Source organism: Charadrius vociferus, unplaced genomic scaffold (assembly GCF_000708025.1).
Source record: "Charadrius vociferus isolate BGI_N301 unplaced genomic scaffold, ASM70802v2 scaffold2185, whole genome shotgun sequence".
NCBI lineage: Eukaryota > Metazoa > Chordata > Aves > Charadriiformes > Charadriidae > Charadrius > Charadrius vociferus.
This window is the reverse complement of record NW_009648634.1, coordinates 88,922-101,770: the sequence shown is the minus strand read 5'-3', so window position 1 is coordinate 101,770 and position 12,849 is coordinate 88,922. Positions and strand designations below refer to the sequence as shown.

The following is a 12,849-nucleotide window of genomic DNA, read 5'->3' as shown; positions in this document are numbered from 1 at the left end:
TTTTTTTTAAATTTTTTTTTAAATTTAAAAAAAAAGTAAGTTTGCTCGTTACAGTGTCAGTAAGTGTGTGTGCTGTGATCCTGTAAAGGTTGCTGCCCATTGATATTGATACTGTTCAAAAGCATAACTCTGTTTAGGATTAGATCCCTGGAGAAAAATTATCTTTGCAGTTGAATTTATGCTAATCTGCTATTGCTCTGTGCGTTACTTGAAAATGTCTGCATTTCAGAAAATGATCATAATCTTTGCTGAATTCAGTGCTGAAACCGTGTAGGTGAGCGAGGACCGGAGGAGCGGTGTGTGGCTGGGTAGGGAGCCCTCGCTCGCCCCGAAATAGCTGTGAGATTGTTCGTGCTGCTCCGAGACCTCCTTTGTGCGATCAACTTGAAGGCAAAGGGGCTGAATTGCTCCTCGGTTTGATGGATTATTTGATAATTGATGGATTATTATTTGTGTCTGCTAGGCATGATTTTTTTTTTTCCCCTTTGCTTTTCAAGTACTTTGGTGATTCCTCCACCTGTGGCAGCAGCGAGTGTGCCGGACGCAGTCACAGAGCTGTGCCCCAAGTTATACTCTCCACTGGGGAGAGAAAAAGCAACCCAACTGCATGGGCTGGGTAGAGAGAGCAAGTGGAAGACAGACATTTCAACTCTTCAGTAAAATTAATTCAATATCTGACGCCCAAAAGGTTTGGCATATTGGCCAGAGTTACGGCGCTCCGTAGAGGTGGATGTTCCCGAGATGGGGATGACAAGATGTGGGTGACAACCAAGCGTGTGTCTATGGGCGCTGGAGAAACCTCGCCGCCTCCTGATCCCTGCTGGGTCTAGTGCAGCAGTGGCTCAGCAATACTTGTTTTCTTTTCTTCTTCTCCCCTTCCACCCCCTCCTCATGTGTAATTTGATCTCTTAGGCCTGGTCTTCTGCTTTGGCAGATTTTTCAGCTCTTGAATGGAAGAAATTAACCGCTTAGTTACTGCTGGGACTACACTGCGTTTTACTGGTCCTCCTGGCTCTTCCTGCGGACGTGCTCAGAATTACAGGAGGTAGCTCAGAATTACGCGAGGTAGCCCGTCAAGTCATCAGCTTTGAGCTCTCCGTTTTAACCTCTCGTTTTAACTTTACTTTTTCATCTGCCTTTCCTTACCTTTTCATTTGAAAGAAATAAGGAAATGTTCCCACTCAAGATCTGAGTCAGTATTTGGCAAAGAAGCTTATCTAAAATTTATTTTTTGAAACTTTCCAAGTATGTATCTTTTCGGATTGCGTCCTGGCTGGCTGTAAGCCCTCTCTGCTCTGGTCTGGCAGAAAAATACTGAACTTCAGTAGGATCCCTAAACTGATGTGACTCTACATGTGTCACAAAAACTTTCAGTCCCTGCTCCCTCTTTTGCAACCTTAATAAACTGCCCAGACAATGGAAGTTAAGTAATTACAGTAAGTAGGAGTTTGTGTGGGTTTTGTGCCTTTAAGGTAAGCTGCTATTTTTTTCAGATCTTAAAAGTGCAAGATGCCTCTTTCTTTTTCTTTGCCTGCAGATGTTTCAAAACACATTTAATGGAAGACACCCAAAACTTTTTTCAGTGATTTGTGAAGAGTCCCTTTGGACTTGGATTTAACCTTGCAGGCTTCAAACGCTAATTCCCCAGGCAATTCCCCGTGGAGCTCACAACTCATCTTGCTTTTTTTTACATGAGTATGATGAAGACAGACCACCATTGCAGGAATTTAGTAGTACCCTCTGTCTTCTTACTACCTTAAAAAGAAGGATTCTGCCCTGTTGCTTAAAAGGAATTTCAAATAGTTGAACATCCCCTCTCTGAAATCCCACCACTTCTCAGCTGCCCTCCTTCACTCATGAAAATTGCAAATAACAAACATCTGTTAAGTCATGGAGAAAAAACAACAAATGCACATGCTGTATTGCAAAATCCTTTGTTTTTCTGTTGATGTGTACAGTGGACTTTTTGTAACCTGGCTTTTTTTTTTTTTTAAAAAAAAAGTTTCTTCCTGTGAGAGTGGGACTTGCTAAGTCCAAGTGCCAGAAGTGTTAATATTTCATTGTATGTGCAGATATCTATCTGTGCTCTTGCAGGGCCATTCACGCTGTGCTAGGTGGTTTCTGAAGGAAGGAAAACACTCTTTGCCCTCAGGTGTTACGTAGCCTTTGTTCAAATTCATGTGTGGTTGTTTTTTTTTTTATTTATTTACAATAATGCCTATTGTAGAGGGATCAGATTAGTAGCAAGAGGCTTTTGTTTTCAACATGCTATTTTAACTAGCTATTGTAAACATGTCAGCTGAATTTTGAGATGAGCTTCAATGGAAAGGTAGAATACTGGTCTCTATAAAAATGTTTTATACGTGAATTGGAAAAGGAAAGGCAGAGGTACCTACATAAAAAGCTGGGAGAAAGCAGACATTGGTAGCACTGGTGGAGCGGTTCTGAGGTAGAGCAGTGCTGGAGAAACTCCGGTTGGCATCACTCAGATCACTGAAGGTTCATCTGAGCAAGGAATCTGGACAGAGCAATAAAACTACTTAAGCCCTGTTTGTCTGGGTGTACATTACTAACGCCAGTGGTGGTGTTTATCACCAGGGATCACCAAATAAGTGGTAGTCAGAGATCCTTCAGCATCTTCATCACTTGGGCTTTCTCCTTAGGTGCATGAACAAACTTGGAAAGTTTTGCTGGGCTGATGTAGTCATTCTATGTGCAAACGCCAACAAGGACTTTTCTCACCCTCTGCCTGTTACGTGGCAGGTACTAGTAATAAATCGTGAACGTAATCGCCTTTTTGTGTAGCGCTGTCATTGCCAGGTAAACGGAGAACGTGGTCGGTGATTCTGGAAGACTTGTTTTCACTTGTCGTTTGGAATAGTTACAAGCTGTCAATGAGCAATTATTGAGACTAAAAGGTGATTGACTCAAGAGACAGTTGTTTAAATCTGAGGTGGCTTTTAAAGGGCTGGGTGTGGGACCTGGGCTCAGCTCTAACCCTGCCAACCTTGGACTCACATTCTGCTGTGCATTCTTTGGCATACCATAGTAAAGCTCTCATCGCAACGTGCGTGACCCACTGAAGTTGTATTCATTGCAGACAGTTTTGTAGACGGTGTTTTGTGTGTACATGCCAAGAAGGTAGAGTTCAGTAGCCAGGATTTTAAAGCTGCTAGTCCTCTCAATCTAATATGCACCAGTATCTTCCAAAAAGTTCGGCACATTGTATCACAGAAGGGTAGGGGATGGAAGGAATCTTCAGAGATCGTCTAGTCCGACCCCCCTACCAAAGCAGGTTCACCTAGAGCAGCTATCTAAGAGTGGATGGAGGCATTTTATGGTGGAGGATCTAAAAACCCAAATGAAAACTGGAATCTGTCAGACAAAGCTGGAGCAGCCCCCAGGAAAACAGGCGATACTGCATTTGCTGTCAGATCAAAGCCCAGCTTTGTTACAGCTGTGTCTATAGCACATGCTGTGGTCATTCATGGATTTCAACATAGGCTGCTTTGATCGTTTTCATATACACATATATTTTTAATCAGGTAATGGTGTTAGAATGTGTTATTTCACTATGTGAAAGATGTCATCAGAAGAGAGCTGCATAGTGTGGCGGTGCTCTGTGGTGTGGACCTATTTTTAAGCATAAAGACAGTGACCTGTGAATGCCCAAAATCACATGTAATCTTATCACTTACGAAGAAAAACGCATCTTACAAATGATGTTATTCTGCTTTTCATTGCTCCATACATCCAGAGACAGTGAAGTGCTTTACCACCTGCATTGGGTTAGTCTTTGTAACACCTGTGGGGCAATTCTCAGCCGCATTTACGGAAGAGCAAGGTAAGGCACAGGTAACTTATAACTGTAAGCAAGAATCCGCTCTTTTTCTTACTCCTTTGCTTTAACCACTAGTTTGTGCTGCTCCTGTTTCAAGTGATGTTTTCCACCCCAAAACAGCTGAACATGCCTATCAAAAAATGCCCAGTGTTTGGGGCTTCAAACTCAGTTATCTTCCCATGTTTTAGAAGAGGATTTTAAAATAAAATTAAGCTCTGCTTTTAGATGGGTGACGAGCACTCAAGCTGTTTTTAATGGTATCGCAAGAAAATTCACTCCAGCTGCTAACGTCATGGGATCATGCCAAAACTCACTTTCTGCTCTTGGAGTCCAGTCCTTTTGCTGCCACTGTCATGCATGTGTGTGATCATTCTCTTTTGGAAAAATCTGTCCTCAAATTTTGGGTAGCTTTAAGAAAGTAAAGAGTAAAGAGCCGTCTGCTAGAAGACGCTCAAACATGAAGGCAGTTGGCTAAATAGGTTTATGCTCTTGTATGAGCATGAACAATAAAGGCTAATGGATACTGGATTGCATTAGCAAGAGCAGAGCCAGCAGGTCGAAGGAAGTGATTATTTCCCTCTTCTTGGCACTTGTGAAGCCACATCTGGAGTACGGCGTCCAGCTCCCTCCCTCCCCTGGAGCAGACGCTGACACACTGGAGGGAGTCTGGTGGGGGGCTGGAGCAGGCGGTGCCCCCCGGGGCCGAGGGAGCTGCCTTCGCCCGGTCGGGAGAGGGGACTCAAGGGGTCCCAGCATGCTTGTAACCACCCAACTGGTGACCAGAGAGACTCTCAGAGTTGCACAGCAAAAGGAGGAGAAGCAACACTTAAAACTTGCAGCAAGGCAAATCTGGATAGATGTAAGAGGATAAAAGGTGTTTCATGCTGCCCAACAGACTCTGTTAAAGTTTAGCTGCAAAAAGCCTGGAACAACCTGATCTAGATAGATAGCTGCCCTCTAAGCAGGAGGTTGAACTGGAGACCTTCCCAGTCTGCTCCCAACAAAAATTGTTTTGCTGTTCTGCAACAGAGAGCCTGAGTTGAAGGTTGCATCAGTCACTCTGTAGTCCAAAAGTCTGCACGCTTTTCATGACTGATTTTATTCAATGATGTGTATATGACAAACAAACATGAAAGGGATTAATAGATGTCAGCCGTAAGAGTAGCAGGGTTTGTGTGACACTACCAATATGGCTTTTATTTCTGTATTGCCAGTTAATTTCATGGCATACAGGAAAGGCAGAGGATATTTGCTCCGAAGTATTTAGTTTGCCGTGACACAAGAGAGGAAACGGTGAAGGATGAAGTTTGTGGTAGAGGGACCTCACAGGCTTGTCTGTGTGAAACATAAAGGGAATAATTTGTTTATCTACAGTGGAAGTTATCCCGGGATAGCTCTTTGTGCTTAACTCCCCAAGTGGATGCCTTTCGCCTACACTGAGGTTCTTCTGCAAGCGGGTTAATTTAATTTGAGATGAGGCATTCTTCTTCGGGAATAAGAACCCCAGGAGTTCATCAGGAATGTAATCCACATTAATTCTGCCGGCGCTCATTGTATTAACCGGAATTGTAATGGCTGGGTGGTGTTCATGGGGGGCAGCCTTTGTACTGCCGGGGAATGCTACGGGGATTCTGCATTCCTACAGCTGCAGTTGGAGCAGCGGCATAGGGGTGCTCCTCACATGGACAAGAAGTTGCGTGCAAGATGCCTGGTCTGCTCTCACAGTGTTACTTCATCCCAGTTCCCTAAACATGACACTGGGCCTAAACACGTGATGACGGAGCTCCTCCTGTGATTTATATAACCTTTCTCCTCCAAATCTGCTTTTAACTCCCCCCCTTTTTTCTTTTCTCTTTTTTTCTTCTTTTTTTCTCCAGTGCAGTTCTGCACAAGTTTTCTGTTGCAGTCTCATCTGAAGCTAAGTGGGCAGGGAACAAATAGATAGGTGTTGCTTTCTCTTGAAACTTTTGTGCTTCTATAAAATAGAACTCCTCCTCCAGAAGTGGAGGGAGGAAGGGAGAGCATTGGGAGAACTTCATCGTTGTCTTTCTAATGCACGTACAGGCTGCCAGAGGGGAGGATCGGGTCTGTAGCTTCATCTCCTCTCTGGACTGTCTAAGTTGACAAAATGTTTGACTTCTCTTGCTGTTTCCTTGTTTATTAAATGAGGATATGCACGTTCATCCTCTCTGAGAAAAAGTGTCAAACCACTTTGAACAGCACGCTGTCCTTACTGGGATTATTTCTCTGCTAGAAATAATGCGGCTTGTGGTCGTCCAAAAAATGCAAATGCTATTATTGCAGTTCGGTACGGGTTGAGAGACCAAGGATTTCTTTCCGAGCTGTCTTTCAGGCGTACACCCCATGGATCAGAAGTCTGAGGCAAAGTAATGCTGTAAAATAATGTTTAAAGAGTCTGAGCAATGTTTGCTGTTTCGGAGGCATGGCTCAGATGCTGGAAGCATGCAGAGTTTCCCCTAAAGTATTAAATGTTTGAAAACGTTGGAGGGCAAAAGAGCGCTAGCTAGTCAGTAACCTTGCCAAAATAAACTGTCAGATCTGGAGGGAAGTTTTCAGGGACAAAAATGAAGATTTGCTCCTTTGTTGATCCTGTGTGTGAGACACCAAGTGCTCCGCACGTTCCAGCGGAGGTTGTGATGGGGACGGCTTCCCAGGCCGGTTTCCCCGGCCGCTGTGTGTTGCACCCCGGATGAACTCTGCACCCTTGAGCACCTCTTGCTCCAAGCAGCAAAAGCACCCGCAGATTTGGGAAATAAAATGGGATTTTTGAGTGGAAAAAAATACAATTGTATACACCCCCCCCCCATTTTCTATCTCCTTTATATATATAGAGAATATATATACACATAGAATGTAAGTATATGTAACAAAAATGATGGTTGTTTTCGAAAGGAGACACACAATAACGCTGGAAAGTAAAGTACCAAAAATGTATCAAAACTGGAGAGCAGTAATTAACATGTAGCCTTGAGAAACCTGCAAGGGAAATGCACTTATTGAAGGGGAAAAGAGTACTAGGCAGTGGGAGGGTGAAAACTTTTGGCCCCTTGTGCAAGAGGAGCAGTAGCCTGCGAGTGTGATTGCATGAGCTGAGATTTGAATGTGTTTGCCTGTAATTCTCACAGAGATGCTACGACCGCATCTTTGGGGAAGGACCTCCCGCTCCCCTGCGGTTTTTACACCCGTTTACGAATGGGCATAGCTCTCAGTTTGCTTCTCCCTGTTATATGGACGCAGTATTTAAACAGTTCCCTTAATAAGCTGTGAAATGACATGCTTTTAAGACTTTGACTATCGCCTCCGATTCGCTTGGTTTAACAGAGCCGCGCACAAAGCACCAAAGCAGCAGCGTTATTCCTTAATCCTGCCTTTCCCCCCATCCCCAAACCCAGGAGGGCTCTCCCGGGCGGGGGGAAAACTTGTTGATTTTCGTTCCGGCGGCGTTGGGAGAGTCGGCAGGCAGGGTGCAGGCAGGAGGAGGGTTAAGGAGCGAGGGCGTTTCTCGCTTGCCTGATGTCATGGAGGCAGGCAGCGGCTGAAGGGGGCCCTTTGTTGGCAGCGGAGCCCCAGCAGCCTTTTTCCTCCCCCTGCTCCTTTTTCCCCCTTTCTCTCTCCCGCCAAAAGAGTTGGGAAGGAGGGAAGATGGCTGGAGTTAACTCCCCGGGAGAAGAGATGCGGGGCCCCAGGATTTTCCGCCTCTCGGGCTCACCCTTGTAATGGTTTTCAGAGCGCTGGATTTCTTAGACTTTCCCTGGATACTTTGTTTTAGACTTTCCCTGGATACTTTGTCTTAGACTTTCCCTGGATTTTTATTTTTTTTTTTTAAGACTCTTACGGGATTTTTTAAAGAGTTTAAGACTTTTACCGGATAATTCGACAGTGTGAGAAGAAGAAGCTGAAAAGGGGAGGGGGAAGGGAAACCAGACAGCCAAAGCCAAACTCTAACAAATGAAAATGTTGGAGATTTGCTTGAAATTGGTGGGTTGCAAATCGAAGAAAGGGCTTTCCTCCTCCTCCAGCTGCTACCTGGAAGGTGAGTACCCAAAGGGAGTGGGGTCAAGCCGTGTCCGTCCCCCCCAGGGAACAGCAGCTCCCGGGGGGACACGGCCCGGCCCCACCATCATCCCAGACACGAGTTTTATTCCTTGCTTGCAAGTTGGGGCCGGGCTTGGGGAGATGTTTGGTCCTGGCCAGCTTTAGGCTAGGCTTTTGCGTGTGGGGGCGAGAGAACTGAGTGGTGTACGCGGCATCCAGACCCCAGGTGACTTTCATTAACTGCAGTATACAAAGGGAGCGCGGCTCTACCATTTATGGTTGTAAAATGTCAAGTGATCTTATTGCCGAGCCCGTAAACAAAGCTGTATCTTCAGGCCTTGGCTTTATTTTTTTTTTGCCCGGAGAAGGATTTCCCTTATTTTGGACACGAGAGGAGGATGGTAAAACCAACTCCAGGCTCAGGAAGAAAATTTAGATGAGTCCATCGGTGAAATATTTTCAGCATGCGTTAATACATAATCTCTTAGTTCATTTCGGTTATCCCCTTGTAAGTTTGCTTTCCACAGGCACTCGTTTAACTGAATTTTCTTGCGTGATTGCTTTTAAAAGGTGATTTTTTGAGTCACACCTGTGGTTATTTGTAGGCGTTGAGATGTTAAACATATGGACCTGACTAGCTTAGATTGAAAGCCTGGGCGACAGAGGCACCGTGCTGGGCTGGGGGACTGTGGGCTGAGGTCTTGCTTGGAGTGACCTCAAGCAAGTTCTCCACCCCAGCGTGGCTTCACACCCCGTCTGCGGAGCATCATTATGGGTCTCCCCGAGAAGGGCCGGCCCCTCCGCTGCGCTCGCGGGGCTGTGTCCATCCCGCCGGGGCGCTCTGGGCTTCTTCAACTTCTTTTGTGTTGCTAAATGTTGCTTCAGTAAAAATAATCTGCATGCCAGGAGGACCGAGCTAACTCGTCAAATCAGAGGCACGAAAGGCAGCAGCTGATTTCCCGGGGCCTATCGCAAGTCGCTGTTGCTCAACTCTCGAATATTCAGTGGAGAAATGATCCATGGAAATTCATAGGTCAGGAATCTCAAAATCTACAAATGGCTTCTCGTGGCAAACCCATTTGAAGAAATTTTGGATCAAGAGTCTGTACTCATCAGATGCATTTAGTGGCTCTAAAGCATTTTCTGTTGTCTAAAACCAAAGAGCAGTTTCCACAGGACACTTTTTATTTATTTAAAGTTTCAGAAACTTAACGGTGGGCGGATGCGTACGAGTAGTTCCGATCTTTCCTATGCGACTGGATTCTTCTGTGGTCTTTTAGGTCTGTAAAACCTCTGTCTGTGTCCCCAGCCGCTGGCGCTGCTGGGGCACGGCCGGGCTGTGTGGTGAGGAGGAGCTCGGAGCTGTGCCGGGCCTCTCCTCTCTGTGCCGTTGGATCTTTCAACACAGCCCTGGGAGAACAGGCAGAGCATCTGGGGCCTCTCTTCCCTGCAGACGTGAATGCTAAAGGATGATGTTACAAGGGTGTTACCCTGACTGTTTTTGCAAGTTTTCTCTTTTGTGTATGTGTTACAGCTGCTCCCCCCCCTCCCCAGTTTACAATCCAGTTGCATAATGGGATTAGAGCATAGTTTGACTTGCGCCATATAGGCAGTATCGAGTTAAGAATGTGATCATTAACACAATAAATACTGTACTATTTCCGCCTTCTGCTTCCCTGACACTGTGGTTGTGTATTTATTTTTTATGATGGGATGGGAAACGGGCATTGAAACAACTTTTAAACAATCTTCTATCAAAGTAGCTCAGTCTTATTTCTCAGCTCAGCACGGGGCAAAACCGAAGCCAGCATCCAAGCGGCACGTTAAAGGTGAACAGATGTGGCAACTGGAACCTTAATTCTGTGACAGTCGGTCAGGATGTAGGCAGCCCAGGACACACCGGAATCAACTGTAGGTCTCTGGGAAAGCAGGGTGAGAAGTGAGGATCTGTACGCATCTGGAGGGGGGAGGAAGTGGAGGGGGAAAAAAAAAAAAGTAGGCTTTTGTGTTATTCTTTTCTAAAGTTGAAGGTCTCCACGTGGTATTCCGAGGCAGCTTTCTTATTAAAATTATTGTGATGTTGAAAGGCCTGTTGAGGACTCTTCAAGAGTAGTAGTGGTGGCTTGTCCCAAACCCCTGTGCTCCGAGGGCACAAGTGAATGTATTACCCTGAAGAAGATAACAGGGTTTTACATATGGATTTCTTAATTTTGATAGCAACCGCTTAAGCTTGCAGTGCTACGAAGGCCAGACTGACAGATCGTGAGAAGGGGACAGGCTTGTGTCAAGGGCCACAAACTAGTGACCGTTGCTCCTGGATCCCTAGGAGCAGCGCGTGACAGCCAGCCCATTCCCACGCACGTCCCACAGCCTCGCTGACGCTTCTGAAAAGCTGAAGGAGATGATGGTGATATCAATGGAGGATTTAACTCTGCTCTTGTTATCTTAGTTGTATGGGAAGCTGTTGAGGACGTGGTGGGGAAGCTGAAAGTTTCTTCACTATATAGTAGACTATAAAACCTTAAACATAACTGCTTTTATGCTCTGTTCATTTGCAGGAAGGAGGATTGATTGTAGAATCCTCTTTGGTGGTGTGGGGGGATGGCAGGTGCTGCATCCCATTGCTGTGGGCTTTGCCTGCTCGCTGAACTTGAGACCTTTTCTTAACTTGATCAAAAATAAGTTTAAACTGGTTCTAATGATTACTGAGTTTTCATATTGATGTTTGAGCTGGCTATTTTTTGCCCTCGTTTCTATTCCCACTAGTAAATATTATTTTAAAACGTGAGAGATCTGAATTTCTGTCATCTGCTTTCTCCTTTCTGCCTTTGCCAAACTGAATAATTCCTCACCCACTTCACACCAAGAAAGGGTAAAGAGTAGAAGGGAAGAGGCACAGCACGTACTGCTGCCAATCTGATCTGGAAAACAGAACGTGTCCATGTCCCAAATAGGGGCTAAAATAGTCTTGCTGCCTTTTTGGGCTTGCTGTGCCACTGAAAGGCAGAAGTCTTGTTTAAAACCTGTCAGTGTTCTCTGTAAAGCTTGAAAACTGTTTCTGTAAAGTTTAAAAACTGTTTTGGGGACACTAGGAAAGTCCTTTGTTTTCCAACTGAAATGAGTTCTGTCCTGCCAGCTGTCAGATTGTCTCTATCTTTTTTTTTTTCCCTTTTTTTTAAGCGTGTCTTGTTACAGTTAGAGTAGACGAGCCTGGGGAGGAGCAGCAGCCTGTAGCCATTGCCCCATTCCTGGAGAGTTTCTTTTTATGTGTTTGGGCACATATTGAGCCAGACCCAAAGCTGCAATGCCAGCGACTCGTCCTGCCCCGCTGTCGCTGGGATCAGCAGGCAGGTCCTGGGTCAATCTGTTGGGAAGAGTGAGTATATTAAGATGGCGTTGCTGCCTCCCAGGGAAGAACCTTCTGTTTGTTTCCTCTCTTCCTTGGCTATCTTCGGCTCCTCACCTCTTGCCCTCTCGTCTACCATCACTCAGCAGAGTTCTTGCTTTTAAACGTGTTTCTGGCTTTGTAATGGCTTACTATTTAAGTGCTTGTTCCAGCGGTTCTTGCCTGTCCCATCCTTATTAAGAAATCTGGCTGATGGTGGTCACTGCCATTTCCCGTGGGTCGTGGTGAGGAAAGGATTATCATTTCGTAGGAAAAGCTGTAACTGTCTTCAGACCTAGCACTGATCATCCACAGGAGCCTTAGTCCTTCCCTGAGCAGTCTGGGGCTGCTTAGTAAAAGAGGGAAATGTAACAGTTAAGCTCAACAATTCTTGCTTGGTGCTTTCTCTCCCCTGGGCTCAGAAATGGGCAAACTTCACTACTTCTGCTCCCTTAGTAAGGAAACCAAAACAAAAATTGTAGAAGTAAAGTTTTCAGAAATATGCAAGTGGCATTGAAGTTCACTTGGATGCAGTTACTCTTTCCCCTTCCTCTCCCAGAGGTTATAATCTAAGGTCAGGCAACAGCTTAGTAGCAGATTTAGGAATAAAATCAAAATTTCTGCCATACCCACTATTCCACTCCATGCATCTACAACACATCCATCTAACACTAAGGGGTTATAAATGGAATGAACTCAGTGAATGGAGTGGAACCTGCAGGCTAATGTAAGAGTGAACTTTCAAAAAAACCCCAACAAACAACCCCACAACCAAACCAACCAACCAAAAAACAACAACAAAAGCCACCAGATGACAGAATCATCTCTTGGAGGAGTGGGAGAAGCCACGTCACCAGGGGAGCTTCGTGTTAGACAAGAGAAAACACTGCAGTTAACTGTGAGGGCCTGTTTGCTCATGGGCGATGCAGCAGGAGCCAGGGGTGGCCTTGTTCTCTCCTGTTCGCATTCACCAGACTTGGTTTTCAGTAGTTAGAGTGCCAGAGGACCGTGGTGGCCGTGTGAGAAGGGGTGCAGCCTGCCCGCGGGACGAAGGCGCCGCGCTGGGGCTGGAATTAGGGTAGCACAGCTGGAGAGACTGGCCCAGCACCGGGGGAGTGGGTCTGCTTGAGAGGGGCTGGATCTAATTTTGCGATTCTTCATCTCTGTATAGAAATGCACAATATTTAAAAGGGGATCGTTGGTCCTCATGCTGGCTGTAAGAATGTGGACTTTCCAAATATCAGCCAAGAGCAAAAGCGACAGCGATAGCCTTTGTTGCAGGAGGTTATATGGCCTGTGCTATGGAGTGGGCGACAGGAGAGGCTGAACATGGTCTCACTAAAAGGACGAGTCTGAAATAACACATGAAATCTGCCTTCTTTTTGAAAAGATCTGTTTTACAGATTTTATTTTTTTTTTTTTTTTAAATCCATATTCCATCAGACAGAGGGAATCTGTGAGGGCCACTAAGGAAATACTGGGACATAGAGACAGCTGCTCCATCATATGTGTTCAGAGTCAGGAACATTTGGATGTACTAAATCTGCATAGCTATTCTGCCATTTAT

The 12,849-nt window shown here is 45.4% G+C and overlaps 1 protein-coding gene across 2 annotated transcripts in view; it reads left to right on the top strand.

Annotated features, from left to right (window-relative positions):
• The first annotated feature begins 7,810 nt into the window (after window positions 1-7,810).
• Window positions 7,811-12,849, top strand: part of ABL1 (ABL proto-oncogene 1, non-receptor tyrosine kinase) — a 31,529-nt gene continuing 26,490 nt past the window's right edge. The window contains exon 1 of one of the 2 annotated variants that reach the window (XM_009886223.1): window positions 7,811-7,895. In XM_009886223.1, the coding sequence (XP_009884525.1) occupies window positions 7,811-7,895 (85 nt within the window). The remainder of the gene's footprint in view (window positions 7,896-12,849) is intronic. The other variant, XM_009886224.1, reaches the window with a different exon arrangement.